The 12,176-nt window shown below is 43.1% G+C and overlaps 1 protein-coding gene across 2 annotated transcripts in view; it reads right to left on the reverse strand.

The window, feature by feature from the left end:
* Positions 1-12,176, reverse strand: part of LAMA5 (laminin subunit alpha 5) — a 346,280-nt gene that overhangs the window by 299,194 nt on the left and 34,910 nt on the right. For both annotated transcript variants that reach the window (XM_078651602.1, XM_078651601.1), the window contains exon 2: positions 7,128-7,280. In XM_078651602.1, coding sequence (XP_078507728.1) covers positions 7,128-7,280 — 153 coding nt within the window. The remainder of the gene's footprint in view (positions 1-7,127; positions 7,281-12,176) is intronic.

Here is a 12,176-nt window from a genome sequence, read left to right on the forward strand (position 1 = left end):
TGGCACATTATGGCAGCTGGGCACTGGGCCGTTCATGATGGAAACAGACACAGGTCCATTAATGGCGGAGATGAACACAGGTCCACTAATGGCGGAAATGGCCAGGTCCATTATTGCTAGAGGCGGACACAGGTACATTACAAACAGAGATAGACAGGTGTCTAAAACGATAGAGGTAGGGACAGTTACATCAAGGGCAGTGATTGGCACAAGTACAATAATGACCGAGATTGGCACTGGTCATTAATGGCAGAAATGGCGCATATGCATTAATGGCAGGACAGGGCATAGGTCCATTACAGACAGAGGTAGGTACCGGTACATTAAAGACACAGATAGGCATTGGTCCACTAATGGTCGGGGGGGGGGGGGGGGGGGGGCACAAGTACAATATTGACAGATTGGCACAGGTACATTAAAGGTAGAGGTGGACACGGGTCCATTATTGTAATTGCATTGTATTGTAATTGCATTTATATAGCGCTTTTTACCCCTGACGAGGCGTCAAAGCACTTTTTCGGCGAGTAGCACGCTACTCTGGAACCAATGAAGGATTAGTGTTGAATTAGTAAAGTGAAATATGAAAGTAATTTGAGTGGTGGATATATTATTCAGTTATTTGGATAGAGAAGGGTTGTGGCGGGATAGAAGAGGGAAAAGGAGGTTTGCGTTTATATAGAGGTTGCTACCCCTGATGGGGTTTTGAAGCACTTTTTTGGCAAGTAGCACGCTACTCCGGAAATCATAAAGGATTAGTGTTGAAAGTTAGTATAGTGAAATATGAAATTTGAGCGGTGGATATGTTAGTTATTTGGATTCAGAAGGGTAGCGGAGGGAAAAAGGTTTGCATTTATATAGCTCTTGCTACCCCTGAGGAGTATGATCGAGGGGGTACAAGTACAATATTTACAGAGACTGGCACAGGTACATTAAAGGGAGAAGTGGACACGGCTGTTAACCCCTTCGACGCTCATGACAAGCTCAGCTCTTCATGAGGTACACCTCTCGTACGCTCATGACGAGCTGAGCTCGTCATGAACCCATAGGTTTTCTTTTGCGCTTAGCGCACAGCGAAAATATGCGCCGCACCGATGCGGTTAAAGACAGAGGTAGAGGCGGGTACATTAAGGGCAGAGATTGGCACAGGTACATTAAGGGAAGAGATGGGCAGCCCTAGCTGCCCATCTATTCTCTCGGTCTGTATTTCTTTTTAAAAGTGGATAAATACAGAAAATTTGCTTCTTTTAAATGACTCTTCGTCCTGTTTTTCATGAACTATAGCCCAACAGCTTAGCAGATGGACAGCATGGGAAATTAAAAAACAGGATGACATTTCTGTAAAATAACTGCATGTATCAACTTAAATTTGTGGCATAATGCTAATATTAGCCAGTGGATGTACTGCTATGTAATATCTGGCAACTTAAATAGCCAAAACACTACAGAAATCAAAGTATGAGTGTGCATTGATCATTTAAATCAATATAGAAATGTACAGTTTCACAAATACATTTATACACAAAACATAAAATAAATATGGATAAATACAGACGGAAATGTTAAAAAAATAAATACCATAAAACCGGGAACTCTATTTACAACACTTATAAACAACAGCAGTGCAGAATCAAGGGCTGCATGAAAACTTGTTTTACCGGTTTATGACAACAATGGTATTCACTAGCATCCCAGTTTAACCAAAAAAAGGGTGCTCTGAGCCCAGAGTTAGGCGCTGAGCCCTGCTCTGGGTAAAACTCCCCCAGGGCCCCTTGGCAGCTCTCTGCAGATCATGGCGGCTTCTTTGCCCAATGAACTCACCGGACTATTGTGAGACCCATGGAGAACAATGGCGGCTTTGAAGAGGGAAGCTTGGTCTCCTTGGCCCCTCTTTTCGGCGGGCCGCGGATTAGAAACTGCGTGCACAGACCATTCACAAGGACGGCTAATCCGCAGCCTCATGATTTCTTCATTAAACGTTAATTTGGACGCCATCTTGAAACGGGTTGACCCAGTCAGAGGTTTCCCACCTCCTCAATGCTGTAACCACCTTGTCAACAGATGGGAGGGGGTGTGCCTCAGGGATCCAACATGGAGGAATACAGGAATACAAAAATATAATATTTGGTGGTGGTGGGTGAATATGAGCTTTTTTCCTCTCTAAATAAATGAGCGGATCCACTTCCTCATTGCAATCATCTTGACCTTTCGAGAACTCGTCTATGGAATTCAGTCCCCATAAGAAAGTATAGTACAAAATATAGCTGGGCCCTTGAAGGCACTTTCAATTTTTTGGCCTATCTTGATTTCCTAAGGGTCTAATCCAGCTCAATATCAATACAGTTTCCACCACTTCTCTTAATTTTTGATAATCCTCCATGTCGGAGGTTGTTCACCCATGATTGCTTTCTAGTACCAAGAAGGATTTACTGAACTCACCTCTATATTTACTAGGCCTAGGTAATATTTTAATTTCGTCGGAGTAATCAGAGCAATTTTGGTTACTCTTGTGATGTGAAGTTACCGAAAATTACTAATTTCGCATGCTCATCTTATTCAGAGCAGTTTGGGGCAAAAGTAACTATTGCATAGGCACAGAAGCAGTGCGAGCGACACTGCTGCTGTTCGTGTTCTGTTGAATTTGGTGGGATTTTCTTACCACAAAATGCAAGATTTGCTTCATTTTGGACGCAAGGGTGCATTTTGAGATATGAAATAGTGCAAAGTATTGGGTCATGCTCCTAGCATAATTATACATAACATTTTGTAATTATTCTATCATTCTGCATAATTACGCTACAGAAAATAGCGCGAGTTACACTACCCCTAATATTTATCCTGTTCTACTCATGCCTTTCTCAAACCTATTTTGCTAACACAATCTTGCCTATTTTAATTTCAGAACTTTCCACACAGGAGAAAATACTCCTCTGCTCAAAACACACCCTATTCCACATTTGGCCTATGATATGTTTTCTTTGTCAAAAATGAGCTAAGTGCAGTTTGCTATAGTGCATGGATCAATCAGGAAAGTTCTCAGCATTTTGTTTCCGATTCAATACAAGTTGGAACCTCAATCTACACAAATCTAGTCATTTTCCTTGTTTGATGCAAGACAAAACATTCATAACATTTCTTTACATTTGGCGACCCAGATGCTCTCTTTGTAATCAGTGTTTTCCGTCTTCTTCACTATCTGAGCTCTCTTCCCATTTAACCCCTTCACTGCGGCAGCTATTCCGCCGCAGTGCTAAGGGGGCGGCCGCATGCTGGTGACGGAACAGCTCCGTCACCAGCCGCGGTTGCGCTGTGCTCATGACGGAGCGGTTCCGTCACGGCCCCGCCCGCTCAATGGAACGCTCAGCGCAGGTGCGGAATCCGCGCCGCGCAGGCGTGCCTAGCGGGCCGTGACGGAACCGCTCCGTCATCAGCACATCGCGACCGCAGCTGACGACGGAGTGGTTCAGTCACCAGCAGGGGAGGGGTTAAAAGAACATTCAAGATAATTCTTCTGACCAACTCCAACTAATTTCTTAGAAATCAGTAGGTTCATAAATTTTTGCCCAATGTAGGTCATCTTCACTGCACTATACTAATCCTTTATGTGTTCCAGAGTAGCGTGCTATTCGCCAATAAAGCATTTCAACACCCCATCAGGGTTACAAGCGATATATGAATGCAAACCTTTTTCCATTTTCTACCCCTCCCCAACCCTTCTTAATCCAAATAACTGACTAACATACTAATTCAACACTAATCCTTATGGGTTGCAGAGTAGCGTAGTACTCGCCAACAAAGCGCTTCAAAACCCCATCAGGGGTAGCAAGCGCTATATAAATACAAACCCCTTTCCCTCTTCTATCCCACTGCCTACCCTTCTCTTTCCAAACATCTAATTAACATAACCACCACGCAAATTACTTCATATTTCACTATAGTAATTTTCAACATTAATCCTTTATGGGTTCCGGAGTAGCGTGCTACTTGCCAGAAAAGAGCTTCAACACCCACCAGGGGTAACAGGTGCTATATGAAGGCAAATGTTCCTTCCCCTTCTATACCTCCACTATCCTTCTCACTCCAAATAACTGACTAATTTCCACCACTCAAATTACTTTCATATTTCACTATACTAATTAACCACTAATCCTTCACGGCTTTCGGGAGTAACGTGCTACTCGCCAAAAACAAAGCACTTCAACACCCCATCAGGGGTAACAAGCACTATATAAAGGCAAATCTTTTTTCCTCTTCTACCCTTCTGCTATCCTTCGGGATCCAAATAACTGACTAACCTATCCACCATTCAAATTACTTTCATATTTCACTATACTAATTCAACACTAAATCTCTATGGACCCCGGAGTAGCGTGCTACTCACCGAAAAAGCGCTTTGGCGCCTCGTCAGGGGTAGTAAGCACTATATAAATGCAATTACAATACAATACAATCTTAGGGATTATTATATTTTATTAATATCTGTTTGACGCATAGGCCCACATTCAATCATTTCCACCTCCTTATTTTTCTTACTTCGACCTCTGAATCAACTGACTAGGATTACATCCCACACGCCTCATTTCTTCTACAGTTCCCTTTAATCCCAAAGAATTTACTTTCCCGTCTGTCCGGTCAATACTACTCAGTGTCTCTTTTGGAAATTTGAAGTGACCTTTGTAAACGTGTATTCCACTTTGCTATGTGCCCAGAAGTATTCGCAAATTGTGAAACAAACTCTTCAAAAGATGCAACAGATATGTCTGGACCTACACTTGAACCCAAAAATAACAGATCATCTACACAAAGTAGGGTCAAAACTACACCCCCAGCATAATGCATCTCACAGTAACCCCTACAACATCTCAATGCAATCGCTAGCTGATTCAAGGCACTACAATAGTACTGGTGACAGTGCCAATTTAAATTCCTCTGTAATTGGACTTTACAAATTGCCAGCTGTTATTTAACTCTCTCACAAGGGAACCATGTCTCGTGATCTGTTCTAGTATTTCTAAGCTAAGCTTGTTTATCAGCATTTGCTTTTCTTTATCAACCCTTCAGAATTCCAGGTATAATAAGAAGTCTTAGCATGGCTCAGAGCTATCTTCAATTACACTGGGGCGTGGTCCAGGGTTCAAGCAGGTTATCCTCCTCCCACAATGGGAAAACTTTTAAAACGGAGTCTATATTGTACAGCAGAATTACACCCCCAACACGTCTGTATTATTATTACAGTTCCTGCATAATTTGGCGTGCGCGCTCCAATCTGGCACATTCACATAGAGAGACCGATTGCTTTTCCCTACAGACAGCAGGTTTCCACAAACTGAACCAGGCACCAGTCTGCACTGGAAACCTTTAGAAGGTCATTCTGGACCAGCAAAAGTCATCCAATACCACACTACTATTGTTATGCTACGGAGTATTCTTATAGAGCAGATTTTGCTATGTACAATCTACAGTGCCATTCATCCAGAGGTGGTTCTCCGCTGCCAGGAATGTATGACGTTACAACGCATACATTTACAATGCATTTCTTTACAACGCAGTTTTTACATCGCAACATCCTTTACAACGCATTATTTTAATAGCATGCCATTACACCTCATTTTCAGAAATTACCTTTACAACGCATTCCATTACATCGCATTATACCTTTACAACACGTAGAATTACAATGCATACCATTACATCGCATTTAAGGTAAGTGTTAGAATAGTAATTATTACCCCTATACTATCCAACTCCAGGGGGTGCAACAGTAGGGTAAGTGTTGGATAGTGTAGGGGTAAAAATTACTATTCTAACTTCAGGGGGTGCAACAGAAGGGTAAGTGTTGGCTAGTGTAGGGGTTAAAATTACTATTCTAACTCCAGTGAGTGCAACAGAAGGGTAAGTGTTGGCTAGTGTAGGGGTTAAAATTACTATTCTAACTCCAGTGAGTGCAACAGAAGGGTAAGTGTTGGATAGTGTAGGGGTACTATGCGTAGTAATAGTATGCGTTGTAATGACTTGCGATGTAATGCCTGTGTTGTAGTGACATTAATTGTAATGACATCCGTTGTAGTGACATGCTATGTAAAGGTAGTGCAATGTAATGCCTGTATTGTAAAGGTTGTTTCCAGCTGCCAGAGTTCCTTCGGAACTTCTGGATGATTGCACGCTATGCAGTGACAAGTAACAGCAATAGAGGCTCGCTGCATGGGCACAGCACCGTCAGGCATCATTTTATAAATCAAATGCCATATTAATGAATAGATTTTATTCTGCTGACATTGTGAAACAAACAGCAAAACAGAAACATCTGCACAGGAAATGAAATGGGCAGTGAGCTGAGACAGCAGACCTAGCAGGAAGAGAGTCCAGATTTTAGTAAGGAACTCCATCTTTCACATAGGAATATAATTATACCCTTGACTACCATTGGGGACCTTGAAAAGGTGAACATCATGTAACACAGAAAATATAATAACTGGTGATCCGCTCTCTGAAACTGTAGCTGAAGATCAAAACAGCAGAACATGTTACATGACCAGTAGGGCTACTGGATATGTCTCTGCAAACATGATACAAATGCAAGAAATGGATTGCATCTGAGGTGCATAGTGGATGGTCATGGATCCTTCTAGAAGGGCATCCTCTGTGGATATTACATAACTTGAGGAAGCTGCAACTCGAATTGGGAAGCCCATACTTCACCATTGAAACCCCAAAATACACATCAATTCATATCAAGATGGCTACATTGCAGCTACCTTACCAGTGTTTAGAACAGTAAATTCACATTTCATGGACATCTATGGTGATGGCTGGACGGTGGATCCAGTTTGCTGGTGTGCTGTTGGGTTTGGGTGTGTGGTTCAATACACCCAATTCATAAAGCATTGACTATATCCCCAAGGACATACTTTTAGGACCGGTTTAATTTCTTGTGGCCATGAATTAAAGAATAATATGGAGAAAATGTTCACATGAAGCGACAGAAAGATGCACAAAAACAAATCGACTCGTAGAGGAGGCAAAACACAGTAGCTCACCGAAACCACACGTAAATGTTCACAAAAGAGGACCCTCAAAATCTCAGACATATGCCATCATTTGGGCGCCAGCAGCTTGTCGGCAGTGCTTACCTGTCCCAGGTCCAGGCTGACGTTCACCTCGTTGTATTCCAGGCCGCGCGACAACGGCGGACTCTGCCACCAGCGTTCTGTGCCATCGATCGCGTTGGTTATCGGGTGGGCTTTATCGGTGATTGCAGCAGAGCAGATGTCACAGTATTGACCCTGTAGAGTGGGAAAAGAAGATGGCGCCATCAGAAACATCCACATGGAGCATATGTGATCACTCTAGCGATCTTTTGACAGCCGTAAAATCTCCCCGCCCCAATCTAAAAGTGTCCCCTCCCAAAGAAGACAATTTAATATAGAGCACCAAGCAGCTCCTTAAGGGGTTTCACAGTGGTGGGACATTTAACAGATATAATTGATGCCTGCAGATAGAAGAGCCTCTCTGGGATCTCTTGAATTTTTTTCCACGGGTCTTCAGATGATCGTGAAAATTACCCCTAAAGTTGCCCCAACATGCCACAAGCAATGGCTGAGAAGTTGCATCTTCAGATGAGGAGTGGGGTGTGTCTTCTATGCTAGTCTCAGGTCAGTGGTGGAGGTTATGCTTCCTGAGCAGGACATGGGTCTTGGAAGGATGCTGCGAGTTTATATCACTTAGGTGGGTCCCAAAAAATACTAACAAGACACCGTGCAACACGTGTACAATAACAATACATGTGATAATAAAAGTGAGAAACACAAAAGTAGAATGTATGAATGGAGCACACGAAAAGAATGTGATCTCTGCCATAGCCGTCTGCAGGACTTTGTCTCGCATCAGGACCAGCAGTCATGCTTATCAAGGGCAGACTGTGGTGTGTATGGGCATGTCCAGCCCACAGCTTGTGTACTGAGTTTAGCCAATGCCCACCCTACCATTGGTGCCAGTGCTATTTGTGGGGTTTATGTAAGGTCACACCCTGCCTGGAAGAGCTGCAATGTACACCTGAGGTTGCATGATTAGTGAAACAAAACATTTGTATGGCAAAGAAGGAATTATTCGTTCTTCGCTTTCTGAATTTCATTCAAATATATTGTTTGTTTACTTCTGCAGACTATGGCTGATTGTCAGGCCTTTAATCAATGGTATTCACAACAAGCCCTTTTAAGGTCTCACCTAGGCAGTGCATGCGCGATCTTTTCGAAACATGCTGTACCTAGAATAAAGGCTGCCAGCCCCGCCCATCTTTTCTATTATAGCCTCTTATTGTCCTTCGTAAATACCAGCTTTTGATTAGTGAAATAGCTTACTAGTCACACATTTCAACTTTTTTAACCTCCCATATGGACTGCCCGGGTTACATGTGCTCTTACGCTTCATGTTATTTATTATACTTGTGAGCACTCTTTTTTACGGACTTTTCATAGTTGTCCTCGAGTAGCGCTCCCGCTCAGCTGATGGCTGCCTTTACTTTCTTCAGTGCATGCCACTTCTTTTTAGGTCTCGCCTATTCTATCCCGTAGGGATGGAATAGGCGAGATTATAGTAAGCGGTCCTAAAAGTCTACCTAGCTGCAGATCGCATACAGTTCATGTGAGCTAGGCATGTGCACATCATCGCCAGCCACATCAAACACCACCATTTGTCTGTGCCTCGGCATCAGACTTCAAAGGTTGCCGCTCCCCCACCCCGCATAAGACAGAGGAGTCCACATCCCAGATTCAAAGTCGTCTGCTCTCATGCTCTATTGCTTTCCCCCTCCCGGTTTGCATTAAGAGGCCTCTCCCCGACCTCCCAGCACAAATGCAGCGTTAACCTTCCCCCACCCTTTGTGCATCAAGTGAGGCACCATCTGTGTCGTTATTTCAAAGGGGGGGGAACATTCAGGCCCTTTTTAACAGGCGAATGGCCACGGCATAACAGATTAAAAAAACGCATTCCAGTGAATGTTCCTGCCTCAATAAAGGTGGAAAAGTAACTATTTAACTTTTGCACATTTTGTTGTGCTGCACTGCACAAAGCATGTATGGTTGCCAATAACTTTTGTTCCATTTTTGCTATAAACTACATATTTTGTTAATATTTGCATGCTATTTAGATGGTGGTGGATTGTGTAGCAACTGAAACAAATCTTCAATTAAGTGCAGAAAGCAAAGGCCCCAAAATAATGTCATTCCAGTGGCCTATTTATAAATTCCTTATTAACTAAGTATATTGCTCGGTGGGTGTAGGAGTCAAAAAGCCATTTGGTCGCTGCTACCATTCTTTCCTCTTGATACAGAAGCCCCTCCTCCTTCACCCCTCCACGAGGGATGTTGGTGCAGTGCCATCTCATTGAATTGTATACTTAGTGGGGATATTTGTTTTTACTCCTAGAGCGCTAACTAAGGCCCTGGGGTCTGTTGTATCGCTCTCTCCTACATGCTGAGAAGATGCAGAAGTTATATTTATTGAAGGCAGATGGCAGGTGATGACTTCTGGATACATAGTATGATGGTTCAATTCAGAAGCTGAACACCTTCCACATAATATTCCTGTGTACTGAGATACTAAAAGTACCTTGACTAGTTCCCCCAAACACTCTGTTGAATGTGGTTATATGACAATACGTGGGTGCTGACTGACATCCTGTCCAACGGAATTGGTGCCATATATATCTAACATTTCCTGAAATATCTTTAGACTAAACTTTGCCAGGGCACACAAAACCTTATTGGCAGTGGTTAATTAGTAAAATAAATAAGTGCCTGGGTTCTTGTCAGGAGGCAGCTTTCACCAGCCCAATTCTCCTGTTAGCGCCATCTAAAACAGAACCAACTACTTAAGCGGGGAGAGGATGTGGTATAATGGCCAGAGCTGCAGACTTCGGAGCTGGGGAACCAGCTTCGAGTCTCTGCTTCGGCTCAACATCCTGAGATTCTGTGTAAATCCCTTAATTTCCCCGTAAATGAATGTGTCCTTAACTGGTGCTGATGAAAAGCACTGGTGTTAATGATTAAGTACAGGTGCTGAGCACCAGTAACGACAGGCTCAAATTAAGCACTGCTTATTGGCATCCCTTGGAATTACTAGCAGAGTATTCTAGACCTACAAAGTCCACTAAAACTCACAGAGAAGTCTTTTAACCAAGCACAATACCAAATTGGTCAGCAGACAGTGGCCAACTCGGATAGCTAGGAGTGTCAGTTATGTGAACGAGAAATCCCAGACCGCAACCGTAAATCCACAACAGGCCAATCGCAACACTCACGTCTTGCGTACCATAGCAAATGAAGAGTGGAGGGAGCATGATTAAAACAAAATAAACAGAATAACTTACCTTGCCGCCGGGTCCCACGATTCTGCTCCTGCTCTCCTGCCTCTGTCTTCAGGCAGCTAGGCTCCCTCTCCTAAACCACTCACAACGCTGCAATGCAGAGTTGTGAGATTGGTCTGAGCGACGAGACATGGCGCTCAGCCAGGGGCTAGAGAGTTGGGCATGTTCTCCATGCAGCCTGCAAGGCAGCCTGCATGGAGAATTGGGAAAGTGTGCATGACTGGTTTGGGCGGCCTGTGTGTGCCGACCAAACAGTCATTGCACACTCAGGAGTGGGCAAATCACTTCTCCCCTGACCTGCTCTGAGAGCAGAACAGCCCCGCCCACCCGCAACGCAGCAAGAACTTAAAATGATAATAACTGAAAGTTATTTTAATTTTATGTTTTTGCTTCTCAAACTGCTTGAAAGCAGTGCGGCGACGCTCCTCTGCCATAGTGTAGGAGCCGCCACGGTTTGTCCTGCCCCCTCCTTATGCCCTACCACCACAGCTGCCAAATGTGCCAGTAGAACAGACACTGCATCTTACCACAAACACGAATATGTCCAGTTATATTTTATTGTGAAGCAGTGTTGTTTGCTTACATTTGACTTTTGAATATTTGTGAGTACATATTTAAAGATATACAACCATTCATACACCGTCACATTTAAACATTTAAAATATGTATATATGTGTGTGCAATTTTACGGTCATAAAGGTCACATCGGAACCGTTGGGACCTAAAAATGGCGTTTTTAAATGTACAAATCCGAACTGTGATTCTGTAACATGTTACTGAATCGCAGTTTGGGTTTGCGGATAAATGGCAATTCGGTATTTAGAAGGGCCATGTAAAGGGTGTCCCTTCCAAACACTGATTTATTAAGTTATATATTAATTGTGTTTTGTGACCCAAATCCAACTCCAATGAGGTGGTAACCATTCACAGACAGAAAGTGGCCCGCAAGGAACTCCTTTCCATTTCAAAATGTGGACAACATTTTTTTAGGGGTAGGCAGAAGTCCCAGGAAGGGACAACAGCCTACTTGTAAAAAAAAAAAAAAAAAAGTTATGAAAAGTTTTGCTATTTTTGGGTGTTTTTTTTTTTTAAATGCACCCGGTTTTACGTTTGTGAATATAGTCTGCAATGAAAAAAAAAGTTTATTTAAAAGCAATCGCAGACATGATGGCTTGCTGATCCCAGCAGGCAATCATGCCTGTGAATCTAGCCAATCGTAGTGGGTTGCAATTTGCGACCTACCTCAAGTATAATAATGAGGTAGATCGAATTTAAAGCTCAATACGATTCAGTATTTGTACATTTACCTATTAATACATTAGATTAGCTTGCAAAATTCCAATGCATTTGGTAGAAGTCGATACTCAATCTGCAACTACTTCTACTGAAATCCATTATAAGAAATTGAAAATAAGAAATCACAAACTGCAAATCTGTATTTGTCTAAATGTACAATTTCTTATTTGCAATATTGGTACAGGAGGCCCTACGTGCGCCCAACCCGTAGTCTGTGGGATGCTGACAGTGTCAGTTTCGAAAAAGAGCTGGTGAGCCACTGGACATGGGGCAAATCTGTGGCTACTGGCCTGCAGGGTGGCAGCCAACTGACAGAATGTCCCGAAAAGTATCTCGGAGAGCAGGCCCAGACATCACCAATGGAATGTCGTTACACAAGGCCTAAGACGCTAAGCGCATCACGGCAGCCATCTTTAAGTCTTGGCACTTTCATAAATATTTGGACAGGTACAGGCTTGTGTTTATGGCCCCGTGAAGAGGAGAGCGCATTGTTCTTCCAGGCTGTGGTCTGGACCCTCTT

Source organism: Lissotriton helveticus, chromosome 7 (assembly GCF_964261635.1).
Source record: "Lissotriton helveticus chromosome 7, aLisHel1.1, whole genome shotgun sequence".
Lineage (NCBI taxonomy): Eukaryota > Metazoa > Chordata > Amphibia > Caudata > Salamandridae > Lissotriton > Lissotriton helveticus.